The 26,605-nt window shown below is 47.9% G+C and overlaps 1 protein-coding gene across 1 annotated transcript in view; it reads left to right on the forward strand.

Moving 5' to 3' along the window:
• GALNT16 (polypeptide N-acetylgalactosaminyltransferase 16) overlaps positions 1 to 26,605 on the forward strand; it is a 95,398-nt gene that overhangs the window by 48,353 nt on the left and 20,440 nt on the right. Inside the window, exons 2-7 of the mRNA XM_024739659.1 lie at positions 17,825 to 17,982; positions 19,557 to 19,655; positions 20,839 to 20,906; positions 21,454 to 21,519; positions 23,619 to 23,740; positions 26,270 to 26,357. Coding sequence (XP_024595427.1) covers positions 17,825 to 17,982; positions 19,557 to 19,655; positions 20,839 to 20,906; positions 21,454 to 21,519; positions 23,619 to 23,740; positions 26,270 to 26,357 — 601 coding nt within the window. The remainder of the gene's footprint in view (positions 1 to 17,824; positions 17,983 to 19,556; positions 19,656 to 20,838; positions 20,907 to 21,453; positions 21,520 to 23,618; positions 23,741 to 26,269; positions 26,358 to 26,605) is intronic.

A 26,605-nucleotide genomic window follows, 5' to 3' on the forward strand; every position in this document is an offset into this window, starting at 1 on the left:
AAGTCTGTTCTCTATGTCTGTGAGTCTATTTCTGCTTCATAGATAGGTTCATTTGTGTCATATTTTAGATTCCACATATAAGTGATATCATGTGGTATTTGTCTTTCTCTCTCTAACTTACTTCACTTAGTATGATAATCTCTAGGTCCATCCACGTTGTGCAAATGACATTATTTCATTCTTTTTTATGGCTGAGTAATATTCCACTGTATATATGTACCACGTCTTCTTTATTCATTCATCTCTTGATAGACATTTAGGTTGTTTCCATGTCTTGGCTATTGTGAACAGAGCTGCTACGAACATAGGGGTGCATATATCTTTTTCTTTTTTAATTTTTTTAAAATTTATTTTTTGGCTGTGTTGGGTCTTCATTGCTGCGTGTGGGCTTTCTCTAGTTGCGGCGAGCAGGGGCTACTCTGTGTTGGGGTGAACAGACTTCTCACTGCGGTGGCTTCTCTTGTTGCAGAGCACAGGCTCTAGAGTGCAGGCTCAGTAGTTGTGGTGCACAGGCTTAGTTGCTCTGTGGCATGTGGGATCTTCCCAGACCAGGGCTTGAACCCATGTCCCCTGCATTGGCAGGCGGATTCTTAACCACTGTGCCACCAGGGAAGTCCCAGGGGTGCATATATCTTTTGGAATTATAGTTTTTCTGGATATATGCCCAGGAGTGGGATTAATGGGTCATACAGTAGTTCTATTTTTAGTTTTCTGAGGAACCTCCGTAATGGCTATGCCAACTTACATTCCCACCAACAGTGTAAAGAGGGTTCCCTTTTCTCCACACCCTCTCCAGCATTTGTTGTTTGTAGTTTGTCTACATTCTTTTGAATTCTTGGTTCTTATTGATTCATAAGAGCTCTTTGTATATTAAAGAAGTTAGTTCTTTGTGTGCCATATATTTGGCTAATATGCTTTTTTCCCAGTGTGATATTTGTATCTTGACTTTCTGGTGTTTTTACTCATAAAATCTTTAAGTCTTTATGTAGTTTTTAAAATAACATTTGAATTTCATGTCCAAGATTGCCAAAAAGCAAGAATAAGAAGTAAACAGTTTTTTCTTTATACTTCTTAGTTTCTTTTTTAAATTAAAATTTTTGGGCCACCTAGAATTAATTTTGGTTTAAGAAGTGAATTCAGCTTTATTTGTTTCCATGTTGTCTAGTCACTTTTCCTAGCATCATTCACTGAATAGCACATCATTCCCTTCCCCCTGCCATTTGAATTGCAACTATATCTTATGCCAACGCTTCATATTTACATGAGATCTATTTCTGATCTCTCCATTTTCTTCTATTGATCTGTTTGGTTTTATGCCAGTAGTATCTTGCTACATAAAGCCTGCAGTCTTTGCTGTGCCTTAATATCTGTAGGTCTATTTCTCTATATTTTTTTTCAGATTTTCCCTGATTGTTCACTCATGTTTAAGCGCTCCCAGCTGAATCCTTCCTGTCCCCACCACTGCCCCTCCCACTGCCAACACAGTTGTTTTTTGTTATTTAAACAGATTGCACTGAGTCTGTAGATTAAGTCAGGGAGGATTCATACCTTAATATCACTAAAACTTTTTCAAGAATGAGCTATGTCTTCCCTTTAAGATTCTGTTTAGCTACAGGCTGGCCATCAAGGAAAACATGGATGAGCATATATAATACGTGGCTCATTTAGATTACATGACAACGCATGACATAGTTGTGGGTTGTTGCCCATTAACAATGTATGGTTCGGTGCATTGTGCAAAACTGCAGTGAATGTGGTACATAAGATCACATTTCCATGGATCCCAGCACATGCATCTGTGATACGCTGTGCTCAGATGATCTGTGTCTCTGATTTCTCATTGAATAAAACTGCATCTTTAGCATATTCCAGAAGAAGTCATCAAAAGGGCTCTATTGGTTAAAAAATATTAGTATTATCCCTGTTTCCAGATTTTTACGGCCACTTTGTATATTGTACCTAGATAAAATGTTGGGCTGCGGGGGAGGTGAGAGTCCAGAGCGTGGTCCTGTGGAGGGGACAAGTTGTACCTGTCCCAGTGGTGGCCCTTGAAGAAAGTTGCCCACGAGGCAGGCTGCTTTTTCCAGTTCCCCTTCCCAGCCTCCTTTTTCTTTATGTTTAACCTGATTTTAAAAGTCTGCCTTGTTAAAGAAGATGTGGCACATATATACAATGGAATATTACTCAGCCATAAAAAGAAATGAAATTGAGTTATTTGTAGTGAGGTGGATGGACCTAGAGTCTGTCATACAGAGTGAAGTAAGTCAGAAAGAGAAAAACAAATACCATATGCTAACACATATATATGGAATCTAAAAAAGAAAAATGGTCATGAAGAACCTAGGGGCAAGACGGGAATAAAGATGCAGACCTACTAGAGAATGGACTTGAGGATATAGGAAGGGGGAAGGGTAAGCTGGGACAAAGTGAGAGAGTGGCATGGACATATATACACTACCATATATAAAATAGATAACTAGTGGGAAGCAGCCACATAGCACAGGGAGATCAGCTCAGTGTTTTGTGACCGCCTAGAGGGGTGGGATAGGGAGGGTGGGAGGGAGGGAGACGCAAGAGGGAGGAGATATGGGGATATATGTATATGTATAGCTGATTCACTTTGTTATAAAGCAGAAACTAACACACCATTGTAAAGCAATTATACTCCAATAAAGACGTTAAAAAAAAAAAAAAGTCTGCCTTGGGAATTCCCTGGCGGTCCAGTGGTTAGGACTCTGCACTTTTACTGCTGAGGGCCTGGGTTCAATCCCTGGTCAGGAAACTAAGAACCCACAAGCCACATGGTGTGACCAGAAAAAAAAAAAAGTCTGCCTCTGTCATGCTTTGTCCCACTGATGGGTCTAACCTAATTGTTTAATTACACTAGTCATGAACCACAGGTAAAGTACTTCTGAACGTGACCCACAATGCCAATAATGTACTGCAGCAGCCACTACACAGATTTGGCTCTCTGTTCTGAAAAGTGTTACAAACTGAGGTGCCCAGCCCATGACCAGGGCCTTGCTGAGTGCTAATGGGTTGAATTTTATCCTGGCCCAGCTGGTCGCGACCTCAGTGTTGAGACGGGAGGCTATTGCCGCCTTCAGCATCGTCGGACTCTTTATGTTCTATGTGTTACATGGCCCATTATTGCTTTTATTTTTTCAGTTAATATCTGACAGGTTCAAGTTCAATAGATTCTGAATATGAAACACCAGAAGTGCAACGATAACTTACAAACATTGACATATTACACCTGTGTGACTAGAGCAGAACGGGGTGGTGACCCCCACCGTATGTTGGCCAAGAGGGTGTGTGTTGGGCCTGGGGAGCCCTGAGAGCTGTCACAGCAGTTCTTTCCGCTGACATCCTTTCTCTCAGCCGCAGAGCATGGCAGTGTCGTTTGGGGGATTGATAACGATCCAGCAGACAAGAACCTGAAGGGGAATCAACTTTGTCCCCCTTTTGATGTGACTGCAGCTCAAGGTCACCAGGACCCTGGAGGCATCCCTGGCTGGAAAGATCAAGCAGGGCCTGGGCTGACCTGAGGAGATCTGGTTATGTGCTGTTTTGGTCTGAGTAATACAAACTCTTACACTTTCCGTTTTTCTGTCTTCTTTCTAGCCGTAAGCAGAGAAGTGTTTCCATGCTCATGTTAGGCCAAGAGATGACAGCACTGGGCAGATCTCCATCAGAGTCATGAACTGATGCTCTGAACCCTGAGCCCAGGAGGGAGGCCGCCTCCGGCCTGCACTTGTCAGGGCCTGGTTGTGGAGCTGAGGGACTCAGAATTGGAAGTGGGGTGCCAAGCACATCTGGCCCAGAGTAGTCTGAAGGCACACAGAGGGAGCTTTGTGTTTAGGCTTTCCAGATGGACCGCCTCAATTCTAGTCCCAGCCCAGCCACTCAGCAGCTGTGTGACCTTGGGCTTGTTGTTTTACCTCTCTGGGCCTCAGTTTCCACCTCTGTAAAATAAGGGTGAGAAGAGCACCTATTTGGCAATAAGACTACTTGAAGATAGAAATAAGCACCTCGTATAGCATCCAGCTTAGGGTATGCCCTCAGTGAGCAGACAGTATCGGTTCAGATTAGAAGAGGCCTAATCTTTCCTCATGGTCTGCAGCAGCTGTGGCTGGGAGGGTCAGGCAGAGATCTAGTACCCGTCACAGACCCGGGAATGCTCTACTCAAGCTGGGTAAACTGCTAAGCAGGTGGAAGCTGAGCTATCACACCACGTATTCCTAGCATGGACCGCCTTCAGAACCCCTCCATCCCTACACGGCCTCTGGGCCGGGTAGAGAGTGGGAAATGAGACTCAGAGAGCTTGATTGGGCCTGGAAGCTTCCTGGATCTGAGCACAGGTGGTCTGGAACAGTGGGCCTGATGCCTTGTCCCAGCCTTAAATAGAGGATCCTAGTTGGCTCAGATATCTAAGAGAATGGGAAATGTGCCCTCTCTCTTTCTTGGTGAGATCACCATAGCCACTAGAACTCCTTCTTGGTGAGACCACTGGTATCATAAAGCTGTGCTGTCATTAGCACCCTGGAGAAGTCAGGTCATGGTGGGAAATCTAACTGGGAGTTCCAGGTGGGCCTCCCAGGCAGCCCCTACCTTGTGCTCCTTGGTATGAAATTGAACTAGAACCTCCCAGGCCTGTGAGCATAAGTGTTGCAAGGTGGGATTTCTATAGTAGCCTTGGAGGCTCTAGCTGAGTTGCAGCTGGCTCTGCTGATGGTGGAGCTCTGGGTCAGTACAAATAGAGGCCAGAAGACCAGACTCACGGTGAGGCTCCTGGGAAGGGGTCAGGGGAGATGGCCTAGGTCCCTTCTCGTTCTTGGTCCTGTGATTTTAGCAGCCCATGACTAGCAGTCGCTCACCACCCTGCATCCATTCGAAGCAGCTGCTCAGCCTTGGTAGCACATTGGAACACCTGGAGAGCTTTGAGAACCCCCTGTTGCTTGTGACCCACCCCTAGAGATTCTGATTTAATTAGTCTTGGGTGGGGCTTGGACGTCAGGATGTTAAAAATCTTCCCACGTGATTCTAATGTACAGCCAGAGTTGAGAGTCCCTGCTAAAAAGACAGGCACGCTAATGATAATTAATATATAATTTATGTGCCAGCTACCGTGCTAAATATATTATCTACATTATCTCCTTTAATCCTCACCCTAATCCCCATTTTCCAGATGAAGAAGCATGCTCAGAAAGGGTAGGTGACTTTCCAAGGCCAGAGAGCAATAAGCACTGACATTTTATCCTAGGGCCATGGGATTTCAAAGCCCAGGCTGGTAACCCCTATGACAACTACTTTTTTTTTTTTTTTTTTGCGGTACGTGGGCCTCTCATTGTTGTGGCCTTTCCCGTTGTGGAGCACAGGCTCCGGACGCTCAGGCTCAGCGGCCATGGCTCACGGGCCCAGCCGCTCCGCGGCATGTGGGATCTTCCCGGACCGGGGCACGAACCCGTGTCCCCTGCATCGGCAGGCGGACTCTCAACCACTGCGCCACCAGGGAAACCCTATGACAACTACTTTTGAGACAATGTGTAAAGGAAGATGGGGACATATCTGGGGCAGGCCCTTGGTAACCTAGGTGAGTTCCGCCTGTGCCCAAGCTGAAGTTGCCAGCCCGGTGCCGCCCCTGGCATCTTGTCTGGTTGAGCAGGGGCACTGGCTGTCCAAGAGGGGTTGGCTGCTTCCGCAGAACCCAGCAGCTTGCAGGGAGACCCAGGGGACCCACCTTTTCATTTGGGAGAGGTGGAACCCAAGCCTGTGCTCTCCGAGATGGTGACTCATGCACTGTTTCCCAGCTCTTCTGATGAATGGCAGTCTTTCAACTTGGGACACAGCATCAGATGAAATTTTTGTCCTAGGGGAGTCAGGAGTGGTTGGGAAATCACATTTTGTTCGCCAGGTGTTTGGCGTTTAAAGCAGACTCAGAAAAAAAAGTCAGGAGTCATCCATAAAATAGGACCAGAGCCTTTTTATTTGCAGTTTCAGTGACTTTAGTGAAAGGCAAACCCAGCAGGTACCTGTTTTACTGGCAATAAAAGGAAATTGGGCAGCAGTCATTTAAAAGGGGTTCGAGTTGTTTAAATCTGAAATTTAGGGGTACACGTGCGTATATGTTAAAAGAAAGTTTACAAGGCTTGGAGATTTGGGTTGAACTGTTTTTGATGAAAATGACTTGGAAAATATTGTCCTTTCTTACTTTCGACCTTCCCCTTGGCTGTTTGTTTCCTAAATTTAGCAGTCAAGAAGAAATAAGCAAATCTAGCTGGAAAAAAACTGATACAAGTCAGGCAGGTTTCAAAGTTTAATTGAAGTGGTTGACTGAAGATAAAAGTCTCTAAGATGAGAAATAATTCTTCCCATTTTATAAAGCAGAGTCATTATTTCAGCTTAAAAAATTTCAGATGTGATTGGCCTTATTGGACATGGAAGTGCTGGATTTGGCACTTCCTGAAAAGACAGACGTGATGGTTAGGAGGCAGCTGCCTAAACGTCACCAAGAACTCTCGGCAGGAGGCTGGAGGGCTGTGGGAGCCTCATCAGGCTGTCACTCACCATCTTCCCAATGCTTGTTCCTCACCATGGCAACCCAAGGACCTCTTAAGTCGTTGTCCAGATGGAACCCCCTCCTGCCCCCCGCCCTTCCCAAAGCCTGGCCACAGCCCTGCCTGCTGGACAAGGCTAGGAATGCCTCACCCGGCTCTGGGCTCAAGTCCCTGGGCCAGATGCCAGAGAACAGCCTGAAAATCTTGGCATGGATGGCTTTCACCCACACTGTGTCATTGCCACTGGTGGCTCATTTGTGGGTTTTTGGTTTTGATTTTTGTTTCTTACTTCTGGAGAATGGCTTGCTTTTCATTGAAAGGACCGAAGGACTGACATCTCAGAACTTTTGGTTATGAGAGAAGAACAGCCAACTCAAACTAGTTCAAGAGGGAAAAAAAAAGACAGATAGGTATATAGAGAGATAGAAAAACCCCAAAGTGAACTTGGATCAGATATAATTGGCTCCAGGGACCCCAAACAAAATCGTTAGAGCTCTTTCTTTCCATCTCTTGGCTCTGATTCTTTCTTCTTGGTTTCATTCTCCAGACAAGATTTCTCCATGTGAGGGGCAGGAAGACGCTCGCCTCCCAAGCTGACCAGTGCTGACAAAAAGAGCTCAGTTTATAGAAAAGTCTCAGGGTAGATTCTGATTGGCCCCAGTTGAGTCAAATGACCGTTCCTGAACCAGTCCCCTGCGTCTGGGAGTGCAGTGACAAGATCACTCTAGCCTGGGTCTTGTGCCCACCCCACGGTGGTGATTGAGGTGTTGGTGGGATGGGAAGACAGTGATTAACAGCCCTGCCAGGAGCATGTGAGTGAGGAGGTCCCTAAGACGAGCAAAGCTACCCTCACCTTCTTGGTCCACTTCAACTCCAAGTGTGTGTGAGCTGAGTGTGGGGAGGCAGGGAAGGGGGGGAGGGGGGGCAGGAGATGCTTGCCGGCATGACAGCTCATCACTCACATACTCATTAGCCATTGTTTTCCAGTCCCATGGGGCACTGTTCTGGGCTTTGGGATCCAGCATTAAACAAAACAGACAATCCCTGCCCTGGTGAAGCTTATATTCTTGTAGGAAGAAGGAGTCAAAAAGATAACATTAATAACAAAAGTGCACATCGAACATCCCATGATGCTACGTGCTATAAGGAAAGCCAAAGCAGGCGGGAGGATGGGGAAGGCGAGGGTGGGGCTGAGGCCACAGTTTCACAGATGGTGGCTGGGGAAGGCTCACAGAGGAGCCAGGTTTGAGCAGAGCCCTGCAGCGGGTGAAGGAGGGAGCCATGCAGACAACTGGGAGAAAAGCCTTCCAGAAAGGAAGCAGAAGGAATAAAGGGGCTAAGGAGAAGGTGCTGGGAGGCTCAAGGAACCTCAGGAGGCCAGTGTGGCTGGAGCAGAGCTAGGCAGGGGGCAACAGTAGAAGCTGAGTCCAGCGAGGTGACAGGGCATCCGCTCCTGGGCCACTGTGACCCCTGCCTCTGAGGGAGAGTGAAAGCCACCGGAAGTCATGTGTGGTGTTAGAGGATCCCATTTGTCCGCTGTGGTTTTCTCCCCACTTGATTATAAGTAAGGTGAGAGCAGGGACACTGTGTAGGTACCCATTCCTTCATTCACTCCCTCATTCATTCCTTTATTCAGTAAACATCTGCTCAATACCTACTATGTGCCAGGTGCTAAGAGCTCACTAGTGGAAAAGAAAGGGAAGTAAAGCACAGATGTCAGTGCCATGTGGTATAAGAATTCCACAGACAGCCCCAAATGCCCTCACCCGCTTCAGAAAGGACAACAGTGCGAGTCCTCCTATCCAGTGGCTCCGACTGGCTCCAAGCCCAGGATCTTGGGTCTCTCAGGCTGATCCAGATATATCTCCTTATGGTCCCGCAGCCTAGAGCCAAAGGATGTATTTACCCCTCACCGATATACTTAGTAAGCAGTGTGGCTGGGAGAACAGGATAGCACAACACACTTCCCCTTTGGAAGAGGGGAGCAGGGAGGCGGCATTCACTGGCCACCAGTGCCTGGTGCCTGTGCCATCACCGGACTCCTGCCCCAGCCGGGGTGGGGTGGGTGAGGTTCCATGGCCAGTTCTCCAGCTACCCGTGATCTGAGTTTGAGAGTGGAGGTTTCTTCATGATCCTCCATGGCCATGCCTGGCATGGGTTGGGGGAGGAAAAGGGAGTGACCTAGATTCCTTTTCTGGGGGCCATACTTTTTGTTTATTTTCATCCTCCCAGCTTCTTGCACAGTGTCTGCACAAACTAGACTTTTGGTAAATAATCTGTTGATTTAACACTAGTGGCATGTGCATAGGACACTGCCTGTGAGACCCAGGGCAGGGGTCTACTTCAGGCTGTGGAGCATGGGGGAGGGCACTAGGGGTGACCCCTGGATTTGTCACCTGGAGGACCAACGGGGTGGGACTGCCCACCTCTGCAACAGGCAGCACAGAAGCAGCAGCTGCTTTGGGGATGGATGAAGAATTCATTTTGAGGCATTGAGTTAGAGGTAGCCACTGGGACACTCAAAGGCCTGGAAGTCTCAGAATCAAAGACCAGAGCCAAAGGGAAAGGAGAGTTCAAGAACTGGAGGGAAATGAGCTGTGGTGTGGGTGTGTGGATAGATGTCAGGTAGAAGAGCTCAGGGCAGTGACTGGGGTGAGGCCAGAGAGAGACTGGATAGAGGGGTCGCATCCTATCCTGCCTCGGTATCGCCTCCGCTTGGCTGATGCAGGGCCAACTGATGTTTCAGCTCTAAATCCCGGGGATGCTGGGTCAACGTGAAAGCAGAGCTGAGACCTCTGGGAGGGAGCAGACCCTTGTGCCCTTCTTCACAAGGTGTGTCACGGGTGAGGGGTCTAACCTCGGAGAAGGGTTAGACCATCAGAGGCTATGGGTCTGAGGGAGGGAGAAGCAGACGCATCTTTGAGGATGTCTAGCTCAGTTTTGAGGTCCTGAGAGGAACTTCTCTAGAGATGCTTTTCCACAGCCTTCTCTGTGGCCCTGAAGAGGCTTTGAATGAGGCGCAGGAAGGCAGCAGGCTGGGGATGCGGACGGTGTCAGGACCATTCCTTCCCCTTCCTGGCACATAGGTGGTGCTCAGCGGAGTTTTGCTGAATGAATGGGTGGAGGAATGAATGAGCGAGTGGAGGCAAGCCTCTGTAAACAAATGAATGAATGATCAGGTGATCCTTGGAACTTGCAGAAGGGTGTCCCAGTGCCCGGTAGCTGGTGGCTCTCGATCAATGTTTACTGGGCAATGGGTGAGTGTGGGTTGAGAGCTAAGGCTTCCTGAGCCCACAGCGTGGCCATAAGTCCTAAATAAATAAGCATGGTTATTTCTCTCAGTTGACTGGCGGGGTAATTCATTGGCATGCTCTCCCTTTGGGAGCTTCTGCAATTTTTTTTCTTATTTTAGCTCCTCCACCATCAGCTGGAGGCCGCTTTCCATTTGCTTGATCCCGGGCTGGGTGGAAGTGGGGGGCAGAGTTAGCACCCACTCTTTTCTCTGGTGGAAAGGGCACAAAGGAACCCTCATCCTCACTCTCACAGTTAACAGCTTGGGTCCTTCTAGCAATCCAGGGTTCAAGCCAGAACCTTCTTCCTCTCTCTCTCCTCCCCTCTCCCTCCTTCCTTCACTCCTTCTCTCTATTTATTTTTTTAGATGTCCTTACCTTTTTCTTTTTTGCATTGTATTTTATTTATTTTTTTATACAGCAGGTTCTTATTAGTTATCCATTTTATACACATTAGTGTATATATGTCAACCCTAATCTCCCAATTCATCCCACCACCAACACCCCCTGCCACTTTCCCGCCTCAGTGTCCATACTTTTGTTCTCTGCATCTGTGTCTCAATTTCTGCCCTGCATACCAGTTCATCTGTACCATTTTTCTAGGTTCCACATATATGAGTTAATATACGATATTTGTTTTTCTCTTTCTGGCTTACTTCACTCTGTATGACAGTCTCTGGATCCATCCACATCTCTACAAATGACCCAGTTTTGTCCCTTTTTATGGCTGAGTAATATTCCATTGTATATATGTACCACATCTTCTTTATCCATTCGTCTGTCGGTGGGCATTTAAGTTGCTGCCATGACCTGGCTATTGTAAATAGTGCTGCAATGAACATTGGGGTGCATGTGTCTTTTTGAATTATAGTTTTCTCTGGGTATATGCCCAGTAGTGGAATTGCTGGGTCATATGGTAATTCTATTTTCAGTTTTTTCAGGAACCTCCATACTGTTCTCCACAGTGGCTGTATCAATTTACATTCCCACCAACAGTGCAAGAGGGTTCCCTTTTCTCCACACCAGCATTTGTTGTTTGTAGGTTTTCTGATGATGCCATTTCTAACTGGTGTGAGGTGATACCTCATTGTAGTTTTGATTTGCATTTCTCTACTAATTAGTGATGTTGAGCAGCTTTTCCTGTGCTTCTTGGCCATCTGTATGTCTTCTTTGGAGAAATGTCTATTTAGGTCTTCTGCCCATTTTTGGATTCAGTTGTCTGTTTTGTTAATATGAGCTGCATGAGCTGTTTATATATTTTGGAGATTAATCCTTTGTCCATTGATTCGTTTGCAAATATTTTCTCCCATTCTGAGGGTTGTCTTCTCGTCTTGTTTGTAGTTTCTTTTGCTTTGCAAAAGCTTTTAGGTTTCATTAGGTCCCATTTGTTTATTTTTGTTTCCATTACTCTAGGAGCTGGGTCAAAAAAGATCTTGCTGTGATTTATATCAAAAAGTGTTCTTCCTATGTTTTCCTCTAAGAGTTTTATAGTGTCCCATCTTACATTTAGGTCTCTAATCCATTTTGAGTTTATTTTTCTGTATGGTGTTAGGGAGTGTTCTAATTTCATTCTTTTACATGTAGCTGTCCAGTTTTCCCAGCACCAATTATTGAAGAGACTGTCTTTTCTCCATTGTATATCCTTGCCTCCTTTGTCATAGATTAGTTGACCGTAGGTGTGTGGGTTTATCTCTGCGCTTTCTGTCCTGTTCCATTGACCTATATTTCTGTTTTTGTGCCAGTACCATATTGTCTTGATTACTATAGCTTTGTAGTATAGTCTAAAGTCAGGGAGTGTGATTCCTCCAGCTCCGTTTTTTTCCCTCAAGACTGCTTTGGCTATTCGGGTTCTTTTGTGTCTCCATACAAATTTTAAGATTTTTTGTTCCAGTTCTGTAAAAAATGCCGTTGGTGGGCTTCCCTGGTGGTGAGTGGTTGAGAGTCTACCTGCTGATACAGGGGACATGGGTTCATGCCCCGGTCCGGGAAGATCCCACATGCCGCGGAGCGGCTGGGCCCGTGAGCCATGCTGCTGAGCCTGCGCATCCAGAGCCTGTGCTCCGCAACGGGAGAGGCCACAACAGTGAGAGGCCCGCGTACCACAAAAAAAAAAAAAAAAATGCCATTGGTAATTTGATAGGGATTGCATTGAATCTGTAGATTGCTTTGGGTAGTATAGTCATTTTCCCGATATTGATTCTTCCTATCCAAGAACATGGTATATCTCTCCATCTGTTTGTATCATCTTTAATTTCTTTCATCAGTGTCTTATAGTTTTCTGCATACAGGTCTTTTGTCTCCCTAAGTAGGTTTACTCCTAGGTATTTTATTCTTTTTGTTGCAATGCTAAATGGAAGTGTTTTCTTAATTTCTCTTTCAGATTTTTCATCATTAGTGTATAGGAATGCAAGAGATTTCTGTGCAGTAATATTGTATCCTGCAACTTTACCAGATTCATTGATTAGTTCTAGTTTTCTAGCTCTAGTTTTCTGGTGGCATATTTAGGATTCTCTATGCATAGTATCATGTCATCTGCCAACAGTGACAGTTTAACTTCTTCTTTTCCAATTTGTATTCCTTTTATTTCTTTTTCTTCTCTGATTGCCGTGGCTAGAACTTCCAAAACTATGTTGAATAATAGTGGTGAGAGTGGACATCCTTGTCTTGTTCCTGATCTTAGCAATGCTTTCAGTTTTTCACCATTGAGAATGATGTTTGTCTTATACAGCCTTTATTATGTTGAGGTAGATTCCCTGTATGCCCACTTTCTAGAGAGTTTTTATCATAACTGGGTGTTGAATTTTGTCAAAAGCTTTTTCTGCATCTATTGAGATGATCATATGGTTTTTCTTCTTCAATTTGTTAATATGCCGTATTACTTTGATTGATTTGCATATATAGAAGAATCCTTGCATCCCTGGGATAAATCCCACTTGATCATGGTGTATGATCCTTTTAATGTGTTGTTGGATTCTGTTTGCTAGTATTTTGTTGAGGATTTTTGCATATATATTAATCAGTGATATTGGTCTGTGATTATCTTTTTCTCTAGTATCTTTGTCTGGTTTTGGTATCAGGGTGATGGTGGCTTCATAGAATGAATTTGGGAGTGTTCCTTCCTCTGCAATTTTTTGGAAGAGTTTGAGAAGGATGGGTGTTAGCTCTTCTCTAAATGTTTGATAGAATTCACCTGTGAAGCCATCTGGTCCTGGACTTTTGTTTGTTGGAAGATTTTAAATCACAGTTTCAATTTCATTACTTGTGATTGGTCTGTTCATATTTTCTATTTCTTCCTGGTTCAGTCTTGGAAGGTTATACCTTTCTGAAAATTTGTCCATTTCTTCCAGGTTGCCCATTTTATTGGCATCGAGTTGCTTGTAATAATCTCTTAGGATGCTTTGTAGTTCTGTGGTGTCTGTTGTAACTGCTCCTTTTTCATTTCTAATTTTCTTTTTTTTTTTTTCTTTTTCTAATTTTCTTGATTTGAGTGCTCTCCCTCTTTTTCTTGATGAGTCTGGCTAATGGTTTATCAATTTTGTTTATCTTCTCAAAGAACCAGCTTTTAGTTTTATTGATCTTTGCTATTGTTTCCTTTGTTTCTATTTCATTTATATCTGCTCTGATATTTATGATTTCTTTCCTATGTTAACTTTGGGTTTTGTTTGTTCTTCTTTCTCTAGTTCCTTTAGGTGTTAGGTTAGATTGTTTATTTGAGATTTTTCTTGTTTCTTGAGGTAGGCTTGTCTTGCTATAAACTTCCCTCTTAGAACTGCTTTTGCTGCATCCCATAGGTTGTGGATCATCGTGTTTTCATTGTCATTTGTCTCTAGGTATTTTTTGATTTCCTCTTTGATTTCTTCAGTGATCTCTTGGTTATTTAGTAATGTATTGTTTAGCCTCCATGTGTTTGTGTTTACTATGTTTTTTTCCCTGTAATTGATTTCTAATCACATAGCATTGTGGTCAGAAAAGATGCTTGATATGATTTCAATTTTGTTAAATTTACTGAGGCTTGATTTGTGACCCAAGATGTGATCTATCCTGGAGAATATTCCGTGTGCAGTTGAGAAGAAAGTGTAATCTGCTGTATTTGGATGGAATATCCTATAAATATCAATTAAATCTATCTGATCTATTGTGTCATTTAAAGCTTGTGTTTCCCTATTAACTTTCTGTTTGGATGATCTGTCCATTGGTGTAAGTGAGGTGTTAAAGGTCCCCCACTATTATTCTGTTACTGTCGATTTCCTCTTTTATAGATGTTAGCAGTTGCCTTATGTATTGAGGTGCTCCTATGTTGGGTGCATATAGATTTATAATTGTTATATCTTCTTCTTGGATTGATCCCTTGTTCATTATGTAGTGTCCTTCCTTATCTCTTGTAACATTGTTTATTTTAAAGTCTATTTTATCTGATATGAGTATTGCTACTCCAGCTTTCTTTTGATTTCCATCTGCATGGAATATCTTTTTCCATCCCCTCACTTTCAGTCTGTATGTGTCCCTAGGTCTGAAGTGGATCTCTTGTAGACAGCATATATATGGGTGTTGTTTTTGTATCCATTCAGGGAGCCTCAGTCTTTTGGTTGGAGCACTTAATCCATTCACTTTTAAGGTTATTATTGATATGTATGTTCCTATGACCATTTTCTTAATTGTTATGGGTTTCTTTTTGTAGGTCCTTTTCTTCTCTTGTGTTTCCTACTTAGAGAAGTTCCTTTAGCATTTGTTGTAGAGCTGGTTTTGTGGTGCTGAATTCTCTTAGCTTTTGCTTGTATGTAAAGCTTTGATTTCTCCGTAGAATCTGAATGAGATCCTTGCTGGGTAGAGCAATCTTGGTTGTAGGTTCTTCCCTTTCATCACTTTAAATATGTCATGCCATTCCCTTCTGGCTTGTAGAGTTTCTGCTGAGAAATCAGCTGTTAACCTTATGGGAGTTCCCTTGTATGTTATTTGTTGTTTTTCTCTTGCTGCTTTCAATAATTTTTCTTTGTCTTTAATTTTTGCCAACTTGATTACTATGTGTCTTGGCATGTTTCTCCTTGGGTTTATCCTGTCTGGGACTCTCTGTGCTTCCTGGACTTGTGTGGCTATTTCCTTTCCCATGTTAGGGAAGTTTTCGACTATAATCTCTTCAAATATTTTCTCAGGTCCTATCTCTCTCTCTTCTCCTTCTGGGACCCCTATAATGCAAATGTTGTTGTGTTTAATGTTGTCCCAGAGATCTCTTAGGCTGTCTTCATTTCTTTTCATCGTTTTCTCTTTATTCTGTTCCGTAGCCGTGAATTCCACCATTCTCTCTTCCAGGTCACTTATCCGTTCTTCTGCCTCAGTTATTCTGCTGTTGATTCCCTCTAGTGTGTTTTTCATTTCAGTTATTGTATTGTTCATCTCTGTTTGTTTGTTCTTTAATTCTTCTAGGTCTTTGTTAAACATGTCTTACATCTTCTCGATATTTGCCTCCATTCTTCTTCTGAGGTCCTGGATCGTCTTCACTGTCATTATTCTGAATTCTTTTTCTGGAAGGTTGCCTATCTCCACTTCACTTAGTTGTTTTTCTGGGGTTGTATCTTGTTCCTTCATCTGGTACATAGCCCTCTGCCTTTTCATCTTTTCTATCTTTCTGTGAATGTGGTTTTTGTTCCACAGGCTGCATGATTGTAGTTCTTCTTGCTTCTGCTGTCTGCCTTCTGGTGGATGAGGCTATCTAAGAGGCTTGTGCAAGTTTTCTGATGCGAGGGACTGGTGGTGGGTAGAACTGGCTGTTGCTCTGGTTGGCAGAGCTCAGTAAAACTTTAATCCGTTTATTTGCTGATGGGTGGGGCTTGTTTCCCTCCCTGTTGGTTTTTTGGCCTGAGGCCACCCAACAGTGGAGCCTACCTGGCTCTTTGGTGGGGCAATGGCGGACTCTGGGAGGGCTCATGCCAAGGAGTACTTCCCAGACCTTCTGCTGCCAGTGTCCTTGTCCTCACAGTGAGACACAGCCACCCCCGCCTCTGCAGGAGACCCTCCTACACTAGCAGGTAGGTCTGGTTCAGTCTCCAGATCTACCTATGGGGTCACTGCTCCTTCCCCTGGGTCCCGATGCGCACACTGCTTTGTGTGTGCCCTCCAAGAGTGGAGTCTCTGTTTCCCCCAGTCCTGTCGAAGTGCTGCAATCAATTCCCACTAGGCTTCAAAGTCTGATTCTCTAGGAATTCCTCCTCCCGTTGCTGAACCCCCAGGTTGGGAAGCCTGACGTGGGGCTCAGAACCTTTACTCTCGTGGGTGGAATTGTGTGGTATAAGTGTTCTCCAGTTTGTGAGTCACCCACCCAGCAGTTACGGGATTTGATTTTACTGTGATTGCGCCCCTCCTACCGTCTCATTGTGACTTCCCCTTTGTCTTTAGATGTGGGGTATCTTTTCTGGTGAGTTCCAGTGTCTTCCTGTTGATGATTTTTCAGCAGTTGGTTGTGATTCTGGTGCTCTCGCATGAGGGAGTGAGAGCATGTCCTTGTACTCCACCATCTTGAACCAATCCCCTCCTTCCACTCATCCTCTCTTTCCTGCAATGGATTGTGAGTCTATGGGGACACTGACCCATCTGTCCAGTCCCCGGCATGGCACCAAATAAGAATATCACAGTGCGGCAGTGCAGCTGTTGTCACCATCCTGAGTATGTGTGTGACACAGGGCTGGGCCCAGTACACATGAGGAAACCTCCCTCACTGGCTGTGACCTCAGGGAGCTCAGGGACTGGTTCCTAGGAGGCATGAACACTACAGAGAGGCAGCCCTAGGAGACAGGCACTCCCCGGAACCTTTGCATTCCTGTCCCATGAGGCTGGGAGCTAGGCTCTCAGGGGAATGTGGAGGCCCTGGGCTGCTGGTGGATCACCCAACACATCCATCTCCTCTCCACAGGTCGAGCTGTCTTCTTGGGACTGTCCCTCTAGAGACTAGGCCTGTGATGGAGTTCTCATGCAGGGGTTCTGTGCCTGGACAACTCTCACCCGCCTTCCTGCTGCCCCTGTGGGCTCACAGCTCCTGCCCGGGCTTCTGGTCAAGTGGAAGGGGCGGAGTCGAGATGCACTCACCGTTGATGATATTTCCAGGCAACATCCAGCTGGCAGTGTGTTTCAGATAATGAGATGTCAGGATCCATCCACTCATCCATGCGTCTCAGATGTATCTTTCCCCAGTGTCTTTCATGGGGGGACTTTGGGAGCACAAAGCAGGGTGTGGCTAAGAGGAGGGAGGCTGGGCCACGGCATCTGTCATCCATCACTCCCCAGCACTTAAAACCAGGCTGCCCGGGAGGTCTGACGTGAGCTATTTCAGCAGCAAACACAAGTTCCAGAGAAGATGCATCACTGCCCGTGCGTTTGCATCCTAGCAGCTCTGGCATTAGCCTGTGAGGGCCCACCTGACCTCACAGGTGGTTCTCTGGGCAGCATCTTGTCCCAGCGTTGGATGTTTTACTGATCAGGCCCCTCCTTCATGCCTAGCCCAGTGTCAGGCCCAGGTTTATCCCTAGGAGACTGTCATTCTGCAGGTTGCTTGGTGACCTCTCAGGACACCTCATCTTGGGGGTCAGGTGCCCTCCAGGTGTCACCATCTCCATATCCAGCGAAGAGCCCTGGTCAAGAGTGTGGGCTTCAGAGTCAGAACAACCATTTTGACTCCAGAAACCTGTGAGTCACTAGCTCTGACCTTGAGCTTTTTTATTAATAGGTTTTATTATTTAAGAGCAGTTTTAGGTGCACAAAGTTCAGCGGAAGGTATGGAGAGTTCCCATGTACTCCCTGCCCCCACACAGGGGGGTACCGTCACGAGCCTCAGTTTCCTCATCTGTACAGCGGGGGAAATAACGATCTCCTGCTCACAGGTACAAATGAGGTAATGCAGTTGGGTCCTACCGTGTCGTAAGTGCTTACCACACAGTGGCTACTTTCTCCTCTTGCCTGTGGCCCCTCTGATGCTGACCTTTGTCTCAGGTGACAGGAACACCCTCGAAAGGCTTTGAAGAGAAGGCATACCTGGCAGCCAAGCAGCTGAAGCCTGGAGAGGACCCCTACAGACAGCATGCCTTCAACCAGCTGGAGAGCGACAAGCTGAGCCCTGACCGGCCCATCCGGGACACCCGCCATTACAGGTGTGGCCTCCATTGTGCCGGTGGAGAAAGAAAGGTGGAGGGAAGGGCCAGCACCAGTTGGCTTTTCTTTCAGCCATGTGGATTTAAGAAATGAGGAAGATTTCCTCAGACTCGGTCCAGCTATTGAGACATTCAAACCCTTACCATCTGTCGTTTTCCTGACTCACCTTTATTTCATTGACCTCCTGAGAGCCTGAGAGGTCCAAGGAGACTTCCCAGTGAGGCCAGAGAGGCCCCTAAATACCTCAGGCTGGAATCCCAGCAAGAGTGACCTGCCAGGGGACCACGGGGAGGTCTGAAGGGGGTGGGCTAGCCTGGCGTTCTTGGTGCCCATCTGGTGATGTCTGAGGTGAAGAGGGGCCGCCAGCCCTGCCTGCACTGTGCAAACAGTAGAGCGCTGTGCACCGCCCCACTGGTATCCCTTTCCTTCCTCTCTTCCTGCCCCACTGCCGCCACTTCCTCAGCAACTCCCAGAAATGCTTGGCAGTCTTTTGCTCTTTGTTCTCCCAGAGTGGTAGGTGGGAGAGGCCCTAGACCAGGCTCAAGGACACCTTCCGTGCTGATCCCAGCTCGGACTCTGCTCAGTGTGAGCGGGCAAGTCATCAGCCCCCTCCCTCTTTCAGGCCCTTGTAGTGTCCTGTCTGGAGGATACGGGTCTCCACCTTCAATCTCTCCTCTTGCCATAATGAAAAAACAGTCACCACTGGAATAGTCAGAGAGCAATTGTAATAAAGAAGATTGCCATGAAAACTAGCACTGCGGCTGCTTTCCCACCGCGGCCCCAGGAGCACCAATAAATGCATTCACAGAAGCATTTGCAGAACCGACAAGGATGAAGCCTGGCAGGGATGGATCATTTTAATTCCCTTTTCTGAGCATGGGGAAGCCAATGGGCCCAAAATGTGGTGTCTGGAGAAGGCGGAGCGCAGAGCTGCTGGGCGAGGGAGTGAGGTAGGGGGAAGTGCCTTTGGTGTTTCCTCAGAGACTCGGTTTCCCCTAGGTGTCCCAGGGCCCATGGGAAGAGTGGGGCTGCTCCCCTGCCTGGTGTCACCAGGTGGCTGTTAATGGTGGCAGCGAGAGGGAGGAATTCACGGGAGGACGGGATGGAAACGATTCCTCTCCAGATCCCACCAGATGTCAGGAGCAGCTACATCCGAAGGAAGAAGCTACAGGGTGTCAGAGACAAAGAGAGGCCATTTTCCCTCTTCTCCCCTCCACCATTCTGTCTCTCTTGGCTGCCCCATCGGGCAGGGAGTTCTGTCTGTTGGTCCGGGGCTTGATCCTGGGGCCTGTGTGGTGCCTATACACGTCGATCCCTCCTCAACACTTCAGTGACTGTGGGGCTCTGAGTGCTCTAGGTCTTTTGTAAAGAGCATCCAGGCCTGGGAAGGTCCCCCAACCTGTGCTTCCCTCCAAGGACTCCAGGCTGGGTGGCCTGAGTGGGGTGTGCATGGGTGTGGAGGCCCAGGGCCCACGCCTGGCTTCAGGGGGCAGCAGGCCGGCCAAAGAGAAGCTTAAGCCTGCCCTGAGATCACTCTCACAGCTGCCCTCTGACCTCTCTGCTCTCTTCTCAGTTGCCCATCCGTGTCCTATTCGTCGGACTTGCCGGCCACCAGCGTCATCATCACCTTCCACAACGAAGCCCGCTCTACCCTCCTGCGCACGGTGAAAAGGTAAGCCCCACCTTGGACCTTTCATCTCCGTGGTGCTGTTCCCCCAGGCCTTGGGGATCTGCTGGGCCCTGGCAGGGGAGAACACTGAGACTGGGTGATGTGGCCAGATGGCGTGAAGACCAGCGGGCACTGGCAGTGGGGGTTCTGCCCTTCTGAGAGGCTGAGGCTGGCGCATCAGGGTCAGGGAGACCCAAGAAGTCCAACTGTTAGCGAGATGCACAAACACAAGGTCAGGTCCCCAGGACTCAGGCGGAAATGCAGGGGTCAGGAGCCCAGGGTGGTGGGGACAGACGTGAGGCCTCAGGTGGATGGATGCCAGCCCAGTAGGCACCTGTCAGCGATTCAGAGAGCGGTGCCCCTCCTGTTCTCCTAAGCTTGGCCCCGTGGTCAAGTCTGACTTCTACTCACCTCATTTCTTAATGAACTTAGATGAGAATAGGATTCAGGGGCTTCCCTGGTGGCGTAGTGGTGGAGAGTCCGCCTGCCGATGCAGGGGACACGGGTTCGTGCCCTGGTCCGGGAAGATCCCACATGCCGCGGAGCGGCTGGGCCCGTGAGCCGTGGCCACTGAGCCTGCGCGTCTGGAGCCTGTGCTCCGCAACGGGAGGGGCCACCACAGTGAGAGGCCCGCGTACCGCAAAAAAAAAAAAAGAAGAATAGGATTCGGAATGGAGTACCCAGTGATATTCCAGGGATTAAAGAAGTTTAGGTTTCCTTCACCAGGGAGTGAAGGAGGAGGAGGGATGGTAGGAGGGAAAGAGTTGGCAGGGAAGCTTTCTGAGAACACCCCTCCTGACCCATCAGGCCAGAAGGAGCCTCGCTAGCTTTCCAAGCAGACAGCTTCGGGGCCAGCGGGGGTTGTCCTCAGGTGGGCTTGTTAAGCCCAGGTAGCCAGAGCGGCTAAGGTCCTGCCTCAACAGCTAAACTAGGGCAGTCCCTACCCCCCATCTGGGGTGGGTCCCAAGTACCTGAGGGTCCAGGCAGCAGGGTCGGCTGGGTCTTGGAGGAGCCTGAGGAACACACTGCCCCTCAGCCATTGACCAGGGCCCAGAAGGTTTGCTAGCAGCTGCCCGTGGCCAGTGTGCTGGCTTCCGAGGTGGGCGGTGGGGGAACCCATGGCGGGAAGAAGGAAGTAGAAGGTGGCCCCTAAATCTGGGCTCCTCTGTCCCCGTCACTCTCCCAGCGTCCTGAACAGGACTCCTGCCAGCCTGATCCAGGAGATCATTCTAGTGGATGACTTCAGTTCAGATCGTAAGTGTGCACCTTCTTTTCTCGCACCCCTTCACACCCCATTTCCCCAGAATGCCAAGGGAAGCACTCTTGAGGTTGTTCTGGCCATCACGGGCTGACCTCTGCTCCCCGCGGGGATCTTCAGTCTTTTCTAGGTGCCCTCCCTGGCTCTGCTCCCTGGTGCAAAAGGAGTGGTGTTGCTTTGATGGGACACCAGTGAGATGACATTAAAAAAAAAATTAAAATGAAGCATCCTTCATTATCACAACTGCCGTGTGCAGAATATTGTCCCCGCAATCTAGCGCCGAGGCTATTGGACTGGTGACAGTGCTGGCGCTCTCTGGTGCCCCCTGGCGGGTAATGCCACAAGTACAGGCAGTCCTCAGTCTGGCTGGGGAGTGGAGGACAGGGCAATCCTTTGGCCTGTGGAGATGACCACTCTCCTCCATGCCTCGCCTTCCCCTGGGCCTGGTCTGGAGAAGCTCCTGGGAAGTTCCAGTAGTGGTCGAACCACGTGTGGTCTGACGTCAATATCTGAATGAGCTTGCTTCTTTCTCTCCACCCTCAGCTGAAGACTGTCTTCTCCTGACCAGGATCACCAAGGTCAAATGCCTGCGCAACGACCGGCGGGAAGGTAAGTTCTTGGACCCGAGGTGCCACCGCAGAGCTCTTTTGATCTAGACTTCTGCACCTCCCCGCTCCCTTTTGGCGCCATGTCATACCAAGCCAGTGTGGTCCTGCTGCATTCCTGGTGGCCAGGACCAAGGTCTGGGGAAAGACCCTCTTGCTATCTTGGGTCAGCCCCTATCACAGTATGGCTGTAGGTAAGTAGCTCTACTTCCGGCTGCCTTCGTTGTCTCTCGTGAGAAATGGGAATAATAATAGTACCCTTTCTGTCCTGCACAGTTATTGTAAGGATTAAATGCTTTGAGAAAACCACAGGGCAGCATAAAGCAGATGTGACCTCACTTGCAATCAAGAGGTGTTTTGGAGCACCGACTACAGTATAGGGTTGTACACGGCACTCTAGGGGACACAAAAGAAGTATAAATATGGTCCCTGCCCTCGGAGAGCTTATTATGGAGCTGAGGCTGGTTATAATTATATGGGGTAGAAAGGAGATGGAGGAGAGGGGAATGATCGGAGAGGGCGCCTGGATTGGGTGAAGGGGTTGTGAGACAGATGAATAGGGCACAAGGGAGGGCGTTCCAGGCCCGGAGACTCTGCAGGCAAAGGCGTCAGTCCGGCCTGGGTACAGGAAGTACTAACAGTCTCCCTACGTTTCCTGCATTCTCACCCTGTAGCATTCACTCTGCCCACATTCTCACGTTCAGTCCTCATAACAGCCCATCATTCTGTTTTGCAAATGAAGAAACTGGGGTTTAAGAAGGTTCAGTAATTTGCCTGGAGTGATGAATAAAGGAACCAGGATTCCACCCCGGGGCAGGGGGCCCACCCAGAGCCCAGCCTCTTAACCTCGATCTACTTAGTCTCCCCTTCCTGGGAGAATTGGGCCTGGTCAGCACGAGGAATGAGTGGGGTGAGGATAGATGACGGGGGTCATTTAGACTTGATAAAGCAGAGAATAGGGAGCCACTGAAGGTGAGAGAGGGAGAGAGAGAGAAAAAGAGAGGGAGAGAGAGAGGAAGAAGGGAAGGAAGGAAGGAAGGAAGGGAGGAGGGAGGGAGGGAGGGAGGGAGGAAAGAAAAAAAGAAAGAAAGGAAGGAAGGAGGAAAGAAAGAAAGGAAGGAAGGAAAGAAAGAGATGTGATGGGTGTATTTAAGAAAGTCCAGTCAGGCCGAAGGGACCTTCAAACTGGAATGGAAGAGGCCGGAGAGAGATCTCTCCCAAGCCCTGGGTTGCAGGTGCCTTTAGGCCTGGAGTATGCTGTTCCCTGGGGTTTTACCCAACATAGATGTACATTTATGATTAGGTGCTTTACAGCTCCCTATGGAGTAGAAGGATGGGGCAGTAGAGTGCCGGGCAGAGGTGTGGCCAGGGAAATCTCCCCACACCAGTGGCTGCTCTGTCAGGGGCAGGACCATCTGGGTCTCCTCCCTCCTGATCAGGCAAGTCCCCAGCTCCGACCAGGGTGCTGCCAAAAGCGAGGCCATTTTTTGACAGTTGACGAGCCTTCGAGGAGACTGGGGAATGAGGTGGAAGCAGAGTAGAATCTCTGCTCGTGTCGGCTTCCTGGACACCACGCACTGTCCCCAGGAGGCAGGGATTACTCTCTCTGAATCTTCTGGATAAGAAAACTAAGGCTCAGAGAGGTTAAATAATATGCTACAGTTAGTGAAGGGGCTGGCATACTAACTCCAGCTTGTCTTAGTCTAGAAGACTCTCTGCATGTCATAGAGTATCCTCTATGCAGCTGGAGGGGACCACCCTGAGGTTCCTGAGTGGTGGTTTCTGGCTCTCCTTTGGTACCAAACCACACTATATTGCAACTTCTGTTCACTAAACTCTGACTGTTCATCAGTGTGTCCCCAGAGTCCAGTGTCTGGCATGCAGAGGGCACTCAGAGAATAACCTTGGAGTAATGATGGTTGATGGATGGGTGAGAGAAAGAAAAAGAGGGAGGGAAGAAATCAAGAAATACGAAGTAAAGTTAAATCACAATAACTCAGAGGAAACCTCAGCCCTAAGGGGCGGAGAGCCCTGAGACTTCGGGGGGACGGATGAGCAGATTGGCTCAGTCCCAGCACCATCCTTTGTCCCTTCCCATTGCAGGGCTGATCCGGTCCCGAGTTCGCGGGGCAGATGCGGCCACAGCTGCTGTCCTCACCTTTCTGGACAGCCACTGCGAAGTGAACACCGAGTGGCTGCAGCCCATGCTGCAGCGGGTGAAGGAGGTAAGTCTGTCTGTCCCTGGGGGAGCTCTGGACGTGCCCACATGTTCTTGGCATGAGGGGGGATGATGAACGGTCTCTGGAGTTGGGCAGGCAGAGTAGGAAGCCTAAATGGTCTGCTCCCTCCTGAGTAACTTCACCTCATTGAGCTTTCTCATCTGAAAACAGGGATAATTGTAATATTTGTCTGACTGGGTTGTGGTGAGAATTAAATTGGCTGAAAGCCTGGGTGAGCCACAAAGCTCCTACTATGAATGGGTGGTGTTGTTTTCCTCCTGAGGGAGTGATGAGTGAGGGTGAGTCAGGCTGGGAAGCCTGAGAAGGAGGGAGGAGAGGATGGTGTTCTCAAGCAGGGGGGGCCCTCCCATGTGCCTGCTGTTCTCTAGAATGGGGAGGATTTGGACATATGGAACATAGGATGAGGTGATTTCAACTCAACCATAAAAGACAAATAACCCAATTTAAAAATGAGAAAAGGGCTTCCCTGGCGGCACAGTGGTTAAGAATCCACCTGCCAATGCAGAGGACACGGGTTCGAGCCCTTGTCTGGGAAGATCCCACAGGCCACGGAACAACTAAGCCCATGTGCCACAACTTCTGAGCCTGCGCTCTAGAGCTCGCGAGCCACAACGACTGAGCCTGAGTGCCACAACTACTGAAGCCCGGGCGCCTAGAGCCCATGCTCCGCAACAAGAGAAGCCACCGCATTGAGAAGCCCACGCACCACAATGGAAAATAGACAAATGGTCAACCAGTGCATGAAAAGATGCTCAACATTAAGTCATTAGGGAAATGCAAGTCAAAACCACAATGAGGTACCACTTGATACCTACAGGATGGTTATAATCAAAAGGATGGACAGTACAAGTGCTGGTGAGGATGTAGATAAATAGGAGTCTTTATACATTGATGGGGAGCATGTCAAATGGTGCTGTTCTCCACTTTGGAAAACAGTCTGGCACTTCCTCAAAAGTTTAAACATAGAGTTACCATATGACCCAGCAATTCCACTGCTAGGTATATACTCAAGAGAAATGAAAACATACCTCACACAAAAACTTGTGTCTGAGTGTTCAGAGCAGTGTTATTCAGAATAGCTGAAACATGGAAACAGCAAAATGTCTATCAACCGTGAATGGATAAACAGAATGTGATATATCCATACACTGGAATACTTTTCAGCCATAGAAACAATGAAGTAATGATACATGTTACAATATGGATGAACTTTGAAAACCTTATGCTAAGTGAAAGAAGCCAGTAACAAAAACTGCATAGTATATGATTCCATTTATATGAAATGTCCAGAATAAATAAATCCATAGAAATACAAAGGGGATTAGTGGTTGTCAGGGGCTGGAGGGAGCGGGGTATGGGGAGTGACTGCTAATGGTACAGGGTTTCTTACTGGGGTGCTGAAAATGTTTTGAAATTAGAGAGTGGTGACGGTGCCACAACCTTGTGAATATACTACAAACCACTGAATTGTACACTTTAAAATGGCGAATTTTATGGTATATCAATTATATCTAATAAAATTGTTATAAAAATGTGAATTAAATCTCAACACAAAAAGTCTATAAAAACGATAAGGTGAGGCCCCCATAGAACACTGTGGGAGACCGTGGATGGTCTCCCCTGATCCGCCACATCCCACATTTTTGTCGTCCTGAGACGGAGTGTGAACTGAGGGGCAGAGCTGGATTCCAAGTTGCAGACAAGAGGATTTTGAGGGTCAGCACAGAATACAGAGAGAGGAGGAAGAAGAAGCCCTGTTCCATGTCCCTCCATGGAGGGAGAAAAGAAGAGAACAGACATCCTGCTGATGGAGGGCAATTAAGTTTTGCACGTGGTATATGATAGAATCCACCACGACCACTATCCCCCCACCCCTCACCCCCAGAAAAAAAGCCTTTAGTAAAGTTGGCATATTACCCACCAATGTTTTGGAGGTGGATTTGTGTCTGGGAGATGATGAAGGGAGCGTGAGTCTGACTTTGAAGTGGATGTGGCATGAGAGGAGTGCCACCCAGGTTACACAGAGCCTGCAGCGTCCCTGCCCTTAAGCTGCCGGTTGTCCAGTTGGGAAGACTCAACCTCAACATGTACAAAGATGGACGACAATTAGTAAAACAACAGTTCACACCAGCAACAGAAGATCCACATCAGGCAGCATCTGACTCACTGTCCCAGGAATTGTCTGGTCTATAACTGTGAGAGCAGTTTAAAAGAGGAAGAGGTCCTCAGCCTGCAGCAATCAGGGAGGGCTTTACTGAGGAGGTGAGATCCTGGCAGGGTTCAACATGATGTGAGAGGAAGAGGCTGGGAGAGCGTCGTGCCCATGAGACCCAAGAGGGACCTTCCAGGAGCCTAGATGTGGTGATGCAGGACAGCTCCTGGGAGCCTAACGTGTCCTGCAGGAGGTGCTGCTGAGTGCCCAATGCCTCGAAGAGAACTTCTTCCCAGAGCAGGCAGTTGGGCCTTTATTCACAGAGTCCCTGGCCTCACGCCATCTCATGTGTCCTCTCCTAGGATCACACCCGCGTGGTGAGCCCCATCATTGATGTCATCAGTCTGGATAATTTTGCCTACCTTGCTGCATCTGCTGACCTTCGGGGAGGTGGGTCCGGCTCCCAGGGGAGGGGCTCTAGACCTGAAAGGAGGCAGGTGAGGGCAGGCAAAAGCCCTGGCTTGGTGCTCTTCTTCCCAACTGTGCCAGAGCGTCTCACGCCCCCACCCCCTTTACCTCTAGAAGACGAAAGGGGATTGTGTAGAGCCATGGGGTTGGGGACGAAGGGCCAGGGTTGGCAGTTGCAGGCTCCTGGCACAGTCAGGCACAGAGCCAAGCTAGTCTCTGATCTTTCCCTC

The sequence above is a fragment of the Neophocaena asiaeorientalis genome, unplaced genomic scaffold, assembly GCF_003031525.2.
Source record: "Neophocaena asiaeorientalis asiaeorientalis breed wild unplaced genomic scaffold, Neophocaena_asiaeorientalis_V1.1 scaffold348, whole genome shotgun sequence".
In the NCBI taxonomy this organism is placed as follows: Eukaryota; Metazoa; Chordata; class Mammalia; order Artiodactyla; family Phocoenidae; genus Neophocaena; species Neophocaena asiaeorientalis.